Source organism: Molothrus aeneus, chromosome 9, assembly GCF_037042795.1.
Source record: "Molothrus aeneus isolate 106 chromosome 9, BPBGC_Maene_1.0, whole genome shotgun sequence".
NCBI classification, from domain to species: domain Eukaryota; kingdom Metazoa; phylum Chordata; class Aves; order Passeriformes; family Icteridae; genus Molothrus; species Molothrus aeneus.
In genome coordinates this window covers 5,183,180-5,193,839 of record NC_089654.1, presented here as the reverse complement: position 1 = coordinate 5,193,839, position 10,660 = coordinate 5,183,180, and the positions used below count along the sequence as shown (strand labels likewise).

At 45.9% G+C, this 10,660-nt stretch overlaps 1 protein-coding gene across 1 annotated transcript; it reads right to left on the bottom strand.

Annotated features, from left to right (window-relative positions):
* Window positions 1-10,478, bottom strand: CYB5RL (cytochrome b5 reductase like). The gene is made up of 7 exons (XM_066555560.1): window positions 10,434-10,478; window positions 9,295-9,486; window positions 8,311-8,459; window positions 7,102-7,189; window positions 3,962-4,066; window positions 2,654-2,857; window positions 1-1,028 (listed from the first exon to the last, which is right to left on the bottom strand). The coding sequence occupies exons 2-7, from the start codon at window positions 9,481-9,483 to the stop codon at window positions 825-827; spliced, it is 939 nt and encodes a 312-aa protein (XP_066411657.1). The 5' UTR covers window positions 9,484-9,486; window positions 10,434-10,478; the 3' UTR covers window positions 1-824.
* Window positions 10,479-10,660: the final 182 nt, after the last annotated feature.

Here is a 10,660-nt window from a genome sequence, read left to right as displayed (position 1 = left end):
TCAAACAGCTGTCTATTTGTAAAGAGGTTCAATTTAATGAGCCAGGGTTATGATACAACACTTAGGGGACATGGAAAGCAAACAACCATCCTTCCTGACAGACAGCAGCCACCACCCAGCCATGCTCTCCCACATTTAGGACATGCTCTTTGTGTCCCCAGGTAGCATTTCTAGGGCTAATCACAGGGTAGGTAACACAGGCTGTGCCAGGACAGGAGCTCAGCCTGCCTAGGCTCTCACTAGACAGAATGTATCACTCCATCCTTATGGAAACTTTTTCCATATATAGTTTTCAGAGATCAGTGCCACCTTCTCTGTATTAATGTACAATGGGGCAACTGAGGCACAGTGAGGCCGAAGGGACTTGCCTGACATCAGCCTGCACATGACAGAACCAAAGTGATCCTGACTCTGCTGTCCCCTTGGCCTGGCAAGGATCCCTGAGGATTATATCTCTCCTCTGGACACCCAACAGGGCACAACACCCCTGCAGAGCAACACAGATTGCAAAGCAAGTCACCAATCCTCATGTTACAGCAGAGCTGTGTGCATGGATGCTTTCTAGTACCCCCTTAGGAGATCTCTCTCTTAAAATTGCACTTGAAGACTTCCATTAAAATTGCCATGCAGGTTCCTGAGGTGTGGGTAGCACAGCATGTACCAGCCACTCTGGAATGGCACCCATTCCTTAAAACACCCCAGACTGAGGATCAACAAACAGCTGCTCCAAGGAGCTCAGTCTTCTGAGCAGGCCCTTTTGTGCAATGTCTGCAAAGAAACAAGGACATCCAAGGCTCAGCCCAAGGTTCCTCAGGAATGTACTGCTAAAAGACAAAACAGGAATTTTCTTCAATTCCTGCAGCTTTCAAGTATCTACTCATATCTTCATTGAATGCAGAAGAGCCACAAATTAATACAAATGGCTTTCTTCGACAGGAATTTACTATTGTCTTCATCAAGTCCTCATTGAGACGACCAGTGTATGTGTTTTCCTGGTAGCTCCAAGGAAGTTTTTCCAGCGAAGTTTCCTGGAAAGGTAAAATGTTTTGCTGTGTGTAATGTTAAGAAGGACAACATTCCTTAGAGCTGAATCTGCCTCCTCCCCTCAGAGTGGTGCACAGGATGATTTTCACCTTTGTGACACCATGTGGGTGACAGTGACCCTTCCCGAGAGCCGCATTCCTCTTCCCAAGCCCAGATGAAATATTTCCCTGCCACTCACTCAGAGGGGACTGAACAAAACCAGAGTGTAACTATCACAAGTAAATGCTGCAGAACTTTTTCCATTGAGAACCATCTCCCAGGTTTCCTATTCCCAAATCCCCAGTCTATTCTTCTCCATTGCCTCTCCCATTCCCAAGTCTCTTTCAGTCCCATCTCCCTCCAAGTCTCTTTCAGTCCCATCTCCCTTGACCAAAACTGAAAGAAGGCAGCTCTGCTCCAAAGCCAGCTCTGATCCCATGAGAAGTGTCAGCTCCTGTGGTGCTGGATCCAGCAGGGACTCCCCTGCTGCAATTAATCAGGAACAGAAGGTGCTCAGATGTGGTGGTGACAGGCAGCACAATGAAATACAGACAGATACATAATCTCAAGAGGGAGGATGCACGAGCCAGCCTTGGACTACCACAAACCTGCTAAGAGAGGAGGAAAAAGAGAGAGAGGAGGGGCAGACAGTGTTGACAGGGGTCAGGTGGGTTTTGTGCCCTTTGCTGATTGAATTTCAAGACCTCCTCATGCTCTTGAGACAGCAGTCAAAGAGTTTAAACACCCTGAAAAGGGTATTTAAGCCATGTCACCACAGACAATTATGGTTATGCTCCCACAGAGCAGCTGAGGGGGTACCCAAGTCACCAGCACTTTTCCCTCTACCAAATCTCATCCTGCTGAGGCCACGTGTGGAACAGAATGTATGAGGCAGTTCCACTGTGAGAGATACAAGAAATGATTCATCTGAGGAACTAAAAATGCAATGGGATTCATTCCCTTAGCATAAATAATTCTTTCTATATCCTCCCAGCAATGAATCCTCATTTCTGACGGAAATAATTTTTAACCACCAAATCCGTGCAGAACACAAGCAACTTTGGGACCAAATGGAAATAAAAAAGACTGCTCAAAATGTAAGACCATTGAGAGGTATGCCCTCATCCCATGAATGTGGCAGAAAAGTAATTTTACAGAGGGGGAAACAACTTTTAGAAGTTTAAAAATGGGTCAGCAAGGAAAAATAATTGCTGGGAAGATGGTGCTAGCACACCAGAGGAGAGCTCTAGCCACGAGTGAAGAATGGAAGATAAGGACAGATTAAGGCACTGGTATTAGGAAGAAACAAGCTTATTTGCTGTTTAGGTGCAACAACTACTGTCTGAAATGGATGGGAATAACCAACAGTGACTATGGAAGAGCAGCTCCATCCCAACAGAACAGGGAGGCAGAGAGGAACAGTGATGGCCACTTCCCCAAAATTCTCCAGACCAGTAGCAGTGTCAGTATATGTAGCAGATTTAGGAACAGCAGCTACTGGATCACAAATTAGGCTGGATGACTGGGACAGAATTAAGCTCATGATTTGCTTATACAAAAATGGAGGAGGCAGAGGCTCATCCAGCACACAGAACCCTCACACAAACACATTTCATATCCATTTAATTACCTGGCTTAGGACATAAAATATTCTAATATTCCAGTACCGAGCCAAATCCTGCAGAAGAGGTTTTAAATAAATTTTGTCAAAGGTAGGGAAGCAGCCAACAAGAGTTACAAAGGTTTCATCCTCTTCATCATCTGTTATGGACTGGAGGATGGGAATCATTGGTGCAAGGCCGGTGCCAGAGGCCAGCATGAGGAGTTCTCCATGCTAACAACAAAACAGAGAATTTGGAATGAGCTGTGGTGGCTGGAAATGGGTGTGCTCATGGTCAGTTCCTCCTATTGCCACCCTGGTAAAGGATCTCTTGAGAAATAACATACCAGAAGGTCATGAACTGGTAAATTCAGATCCCAAAATGTATTTTTCTGCAAAGGATTACAGATAGCACTTAAGGAATTTACATATCAAATCCAATAAAACTGGATTTTATCCAACTATAATAATTTATCCTAACTTTAGCCTTGATTTCAATTATTCATGTTTCAGTTTCAATTCTGCAGTACGCTTTGCTGACCCACTGTGTGTTTTCTTCCACTGGAAATGCTCCCTGGGTTTCTCTTGGTTGCTGCAAAGTAAAATCCTGAATGTCCTCTGGACGGAATGAGTTTGTCAGGAAGCAGGACACAATTGCTCTGCATAGAACTTGGCCACCTAGATTTTAGTTATTTTTGTTGGGGAAAAAAAACCCAAACAAACAAACAAAAACAAATCCACAAAAACCCCAAAAGACTTTGGGATCTTAATGACCAGTGTTTCAAATTTGCTCCTCATTTGAAAGGTCAGAATTAAGTAACTGAATTAGCGTGTGTGAGAAGTCTCCCTCTGAAACCAGATCTGTCTTTCCCTGCAGCCAGCCTGGTATTGGCAGGTGGGATCAGCGTTTGGGGAGCGACCTGACACCTCAACAGCTCAGGGAATACCCAAGAGAGGAGAGGATTAACACCTCCCCTTCGCCCCTACTCACTCACAACACAGAGATGTGGGTCAAATCAGGCAAAAACCCATCCACACTCATTGCTGGTGCAAAGAAAGTCCCCTTTATTAGGCACATCAGGAACTCCTAATGCAAGTGATGAACACAGAGCCTTACTAATATTTTCCTGTCTCCCATCCACCTCCTCTTCCCTGTTAAATATTCTGCAGTTCAAGAAAGTGCTCCAACTGACTGCTAATGCTGTCACACTGTACAGTAACCCAGGAAGTCTCTAAAATAATCATGAAAACAGTAATCAAATTGATGTCTTCCCTTCAGAGTATTGAACAAAGCTTGCTGCCACAGGCTGAAGCATCCTATGGCTCTTAGGAACTAACCTTATTAGGTTGATATGGGAACCCTCCAAACGGCCCACGCCAAAAGACCACGTCTCCTCTTTTCCATGTTTTTATGTATTGTGACATTAGCCCAGCTTCATAGCACTAATAAAAAACATTGCACAAAAGAAAAGAATAATTATACTCCATTGGAAAGTTTCCCAGCTTCAAGTCGATTATAAAGTTATCTACATTTAAACGAAAAGGGGACAAAAAACCATTTCGTGTATTTAAAAAAGAAAGAATGATCTGTTTGAAAAATAACTCAAAGTTATACCCAAAACAAAGACATTTAAATTAAATCATATTGGAACCACTCCAGCTTGACTATAATGTAAACACAACCCCCCCTCTCACGCAGCCTGAATTTCCAAAACTGGAAAAAGCTTATCAGAGTTCTTGCTTACAAAGCACACAGAGAAGAGTGTCTTGAATGCAAAGCACAGTGCAGGCCTTCAAGTGTTCTCCAAATCTCAGGGTATGGGGGTCTGGAAATGCCCTCTGGGTACTGTTAGTTATATAAACACTGCATAGCTCTTGCTTTGTTTCAGTCTCTCAGATGCTGCACTGATACAATTAGTGACCCAAAGTCAGGCTTCTCATTTGTAAAACTCTTTGTTTTCAGACCAGATCATCTGGATGCTGAGGGATGCCTCCACAGTTCCAAAAGAATATGTTAATGTTGGCCCCATGGAAGAAAAACACGAGCAAAAAACCTGCCTCACTTTCCACCAGGCACAAACAACATTATCCAGGCTGTTGCCTGCAGGAATGCTGCTCTCACTCATGGCTGAGGAGAAGGGCTCAGTGCTTGCTGGAAACTGAGAAGGGATGAGAAGCTGGAAAATGAAGGGCTTGTCCAAGCAGTCATGTTGCCATCCATGCCCTAAATGTGTGACCACTGGATGTTTAAAGAGAGAAATGTGAGCAAAAGAGCAGCCACAGTCTGGCATGTGGCTGGAGAACCAGGACTGGCCCAAGCAGCAAGAGCTGAAAAGCCCAAAGCTGCAGCACACAATGGGTCTCACAAGGATAAGCCTGGGGAAGAGCAACAGGACCAGGGGTCAGAAGATGGGATGTGATACAAGCCCACACAAAAGAAGTGTATTTGGGGGTATTTCCTGCACAGGCATTGGAGAGAAGCCCGGCTCCACACCCCAGTGCCTTGGCTGGCCACCAAGCTGCACTGCAGGCAAACAAAATTGGTGAACCACAAAGCAGCTCAGAAAAAGCTAGTGAGGGAGCCCGTGCTTGTGCTTGCAAGCAGTGTTAGCTAAGAAAGGACACAGGTGCTCCTCCCCTCCCAGCCTCTCACTTAAACATGAAATATTAAGAAGTATTAGCACCAGTTGTTACATTCAAAAGGTAAATCACACACATGTCCAGGCTCTGAGTTATTGTCAGAATTCTTTTATATTCAGAGGGCTCTGGGCAGGTGCTAAGTCTCGTGCAAAGAGTGTGCACTTGCTTCAGAGAAGCAAATTTTATACCTCCCTTCTTCAAACACATCCAGAAATCCAAGGCAAGAACAGAAAAGTTCACTTACTGCCTATTCCCGAAGGACAGGGGTAATGGAAACTAAAACAATCCTTCTTTCACCAAAATTACTAAAAAAAAAAAAAATTTGAAGTGAAAAGTGATTGAGTGGGTTTAAAATGAGTTTTTCTAAATAAAAAGGAAAAAAAAAAATCTCCTGGGGGAAAAACTTCCACACCCCATTTTACATGGAGAGAAACCCTAACATTATAAAATCACTCCAAAAGAGGGTTATGCTCTGTAAATGGCAACTCACTCACTCTTAACTGTAGTATCACAAATGCAATGCCATAATAACAGGAGACAGAAGGGTTTGAACAGTGCTTGGATTGCATAGTAATAATAATATACTACTTTCCAAAATTGCCTCAATAGTGTGAAATATACCACAACCTACAGAGTGAGTTATAAAAATGGCTGCTTTACACTGGGTGTTACCAACCTCTTTTGTCACTGCCAAAGAATAACTATAGCTCCTTTTGGGATGAAAGGTTCTATATAAAGGAAAGGTATCATTACAATCATTACTATTATTATTGAAATGCAAAACCTGTGAGTAATGAGCTGCTATACATGAAATTTCAGTCATCCTGTGAATGTATCCTATTAATGCAACTCAAATGCAACGTTTCTCTCCCCTACCACACACCAATTGCCACAAGAATGGAGAAATGACCCTCCCACAGGTGTCCTAGAGAAGCTGTTCACTTTTCTAAAGAGCAGGGTTTGTGTTAGAACATACAATGCATAATAAACCCCAGAAACATGAAATCCTGGAAGACAGGCAGAGAACAAGTGGCCCTTCTCTGCAAGCCACCTGGGATACCCAGCACTCTGAATTTCACACCTGTACTGAAGTCTGGGTCTGCCCTGAGGAGTCCCTAGTGACATATGGATGCAGTATTGGAAAAATGTTCAGGTCAGTATTTGCCACACAGAATAATCATTTATGAGCACCCTGAAGACTTACATGAGACAGACTTGTAGCCAAATCTCCTATAAAATCCTTTTGAACTCAACCAGCATTTTGTGGTTGACTCCATAAAGGTGAGGACACTTGTCCAAAATGGGCTTTGCCACCATGTCCACCTCAACAGATGCAGCCTGTGCCTATGGGACACCTGTGTCCCCTGTGGGCCACAAAGTCCCTCTCAGACTGCAGCTCCAGAGCCCTCTCTGCACACCAGGGGCAGCTGCCCACTGACAGAGGGGTGTTCTTCAAGTAAAATACAGAGGGGAGGATAAAGGGAAACAGTTCCCAAAATCAGTGGTTCAGCTGGGCTGACAAATGGGTGCGATTTCAAAGACAGCCTGAAAAAGCAAAATGAAAGGAGAGAAGTAGAATGGACAGATCTTTCCATCTCAGGGGCTCTCCCAGGTGATCTCAGGGCTTCTGCTGCAAAGCACTTGTTTGTGTGTCAGCTCATTCTGCTTTCAGTTTTGGGGGAAAACGGCAATTTTTATCAGCAAAGCAAAAATCCTTCAAAACAACAGAGAAACAGTCCATGAGGAATTTGAGAGAGTCTCACTTAAAACACTGACAGCATGCTTGGTTCTAAAGAAAACACCTTGTACTCTCATCCATATTGTCCAGGCTTACTTACTTTAATTAGAACTTCAAAGTAACCTTCTGCATTCCTGGGGCTAATTGGAGTATAGGCTCTCTGGACCTCCAAACCATTCACCACTCCTCTGAAGAGAAGAGAAACAGGAAACCCCTGTGACTTGGGTCATGTGGGGGGCTCCTGCAGCTCTCTGGGAGACAGGTCCTCTGCCCAGTGGCCCAGCCTGTGCACAGATGCAAAACATTTCCCTTCCAGAGGCAGAAATCCAGGGGGAACAGAATGGCTAACAGCACCTTTTGTTTTCCCAGTGGTGGCCTCAGCTGTACCACATCCAGCTCCTGGACACACCCCTGAAAGGGATTTTGTAAGAACATGCATGAGTGGCAGAGGGGAGAGAAAACACTTAAGTTTGCAGTTCCTTTTAGGCTGGGGTCACTTTCTGCATCCAGTCAGCATCTGGTAATCAAATAACAAAAGCCAAGGCACAGCCTTGACCTCAGGCCTTGTCAATACAGACTGTATTTTCCTGTAAGTCTTCCCTTTCCATGGAATTATCCACCCTGCTCTTTGCTACTGACCATGGGAATTGATTGCAGTGACCAAACCTTTCTGTGTGCTGTGTGATGAGCCAGGGCTGGAGGGAGGAGTGTGTGCTGTCAGCAGAGCCAGCTGCACACACCAGCCCTGAACGTACCAGGCACGTCAACAGATGCACATCAATGGCATCCTAACAGGACTTTCTCTATCTGGCAATGATCACCACAGATGGCTGAGAGACAGAAACTTTCCCCAAGTGGCCCCTTTCTGGCAAGCAGCAAACTACATAGGAGGGTTGTTTTGCTAGAAATCAGTCAGGCAGTGCTTGTGTACTGGGGTGCTCAGTTACCCCAAGATATAGGGCCTAAAATACCTAGCTCTGGGGCAAGTGCAGCTCATTGTCTTCATTCCAACACGCTGGAGTAAATAATCTGTTGTAACATCTATTCTTTTAGATCTTTCCTTCTGCAAATGTATTTTCTTAATCACACCTAGTTCTTTCTGAGCCACCAACGCAGGGATAATGCTGAAGAAAACTACAGCTTTTACCATAGAATTAGTAAAGGCAGCGAGCTCACGAGCTCTTTCATCTGTGTCATTGTGGAGGTACAGAAATCACGATTTGCCTGCTATGAAGCCTTTGTCTATTGACAAAACCCTACGTGTTAGGTTACATAATGCAGACTGTTTAACTAGCACAGAGAACAATACCTTAACACGATATGTTGTCCTAAACTCAATCGCAGGCTGCTATTTCCCGGTAATTCAAATTTGTACTGGTAGGTGTCCTCTGTCAGCTGCTCCACCGAGCTCACGCTGAATGCAGTGAATGTATCTGGATTCAGCTCTGAATTATTGCTCTGCAAGAACAACAATAAATAATTACTTGGTTAGATGGTGTCTTTTATTATTTCATTTTTCTCTGGAAGCAAACGTGTATGCTCATTTAGTGCCAGAGATACTCAGGACGTATATTAAACACTGAGGCCCGGCGCAAATTCCAGCTCTCTGCTGATTCATTATCATGTTCTGCAGCGTGCACTTTGGGATCTTGCATTTCTCCCCACCACCACCTTTTTAAATTACTTTTTTTTACACCTTACAGCAAGGTCATCCTATTATGACTCACTGCGATCATTTTCTCGTATCTGGAAATAAACAGAAATAATTCTGCTAAAAGAGCCAAGCGCTGCTTTGGGGGCAACTTTGCAACCTGCTGATGGCCACAGTGAACAGAAAATATTGTCAGTTGTTTCAGCTGATCTTTTTTGCTTGACCCAGCATAGTTAATCTAATGTAAAAGGGCACTGACAGACTTAAAAATTACACTCTGAAGACAATTGCTCCACCACATACAATGTTTTCTCAGCATCAAAATACGAGTCTAAAAATCAGGCAGAGATGAGAAAGGTGAGGAAAACAAAGCTTCTCCGAGGAAACTCAGAGAGGAGAAGCTGCAGAGCTAAAGCTGTAATGCGACACCAGGGAGAACTCTACACTTGGAAAATCACATTACAGCAGGGAGAGAGTGGCCAAGGGGGAGGGAGAAGGCTGAGTTTGGGGAATTGCATTTACAACCCTCTCTTAAGGCACCACTTGAATTTATCCCTGCATCCTTCACCCATCACCACCACCCCACACTCGAACGAGTACGATCAAAGCACAGGCTCCAGGATGCGATGAAGAGAAATCGACCTGCTCCTTCTTTCCCATGAGAAGGCTTTTGTCTTGCTTTGCTTTGGCTCTCTCCCACTGTGCAAGCTCCTTCTCGTACACATCGTAGATGCAGGGCTTGCAGCCGCTGCCGCAGCACTGGGATGGAGAAGGTTCCTGGGGCCTCAGAGCCAGCCAGTCCTCCTCGTTAGCACTCTCGTTGTCACTCATTGCCTGCAAAACACAAGCCCTGCATCAAACCCAGCACGATGAAAAGCAGCGCGTGCTCATTAGCTGGGTGTTTTCGGAGAAGGACAGAAAACCTCTCTTGAGCATCTTGTGCGTATATGTTAAACTGAAAACCTGGAGCTGATCTGTGTCTGCACACCTCATTTTTGCTCGAGTGCTCAATGCCTCTGCACAAACGCCAGACCTCGCAGCCCAGAGCAGAGCCTCAGCCCAGCCTCGGGCCCTCCTCCCCAGACAGGCTGCCCAGGCAATGCTACACCCTTTAATCCCGCTCGTTCCGCCGTGCTGATTTCCTACAATAGAGCCGCTTGGTCACTCGGAGCAGAAACATCTTAAAAATCTGCTGCTCGGCCCAGGAGAAAGGGTGACAAACCCAACGAGCAGGACAATGGGTAACAAGCCCAGGCACCAGATGCGGCCTGAGGCCTGCGCAGCTTTGGAACGGGGGTGGGCGGCCAGCTGAGAGCAGCGTGCAGAGCCAAGAGACCTGAGGCGAAGAGGGCAAAGTCTCAGGCAAACAACCACTTTGTATATTCAATGGGCTTTGAATATACAGGTAGGGGAGGCCAGCAAGCACAGGATTTTATCTCTTGCTCCTGGTCTTCCCAATGAGTTGTACCCATAGAACACTCTTCAGGTCAAAACCACGGTGTAGACCTCGCGGGGCCCCTCCACTCTCACACACGGGCTGAGTGAAGGCTGCTCACAGCGCGCTCGTGTCTGCATCCCTTGGACACAAAACGGGCCGCAGGAAATTATGAAGCCACGGGTGACGAAGCGGAGGAAGCGAACATTTAGCGCTTCCAGCAGTTTCACTGTCAAGGTCAATTAATTAAGTAACCTTCACCTCTGTAAGAGAAACGCACTCATTTCAAGGAGGGAGGGGCGGGGAACGGAACAGAGAACCAAAGGCGACTGGCCCGGCTTCCTACCGCTGTGTCCGGGGACCCGGGGCACCCATGAGCTATGAACGGCGGGTAACCCTCGTGGCCGGGAGTAAGGCCGAGACGCCCGGGCTCGGGGCTGCGCAGATTTACAGAGTTTCGAGCACTTACTGTGCGCGCCCGGGGGCTCGGACAGGCCGGCCCGGGGGAGAGCGGCCCCAACCCCGAGACACCCAAGCGGGTCCCGCCGGCTCCCGCCCAGAAACGGTCTCTGA

What these genes read in the sequence shown, in the direction of transcription:
- CYB5RL (XM_066555560.1), bottom strand. Translation starts at nt 9,483, where the DNA reads ATGAGTGACAACGAGAGTGCTAACGAGGAGGACTGGCTGGCTCTGAGG. An exon ending in TCATGGGAAAGAAGGAGCAG is followed by an intron (nt 8,460 to 9,294) that starts GTCGATTTCTCT and finishes TTGTTCTTGCAG; the next exon opens with AGCAATAATTCAGAGCTGAA. An exon ending in TATTTTATGTCCTAAGCCAG is followed by an intron (nt 1,029 to 2,653) that starts GTAATTAAATGG and finishes TTACCTTTCCAG; the next exon opens with GAAACTTCGCTGGAAAAACT.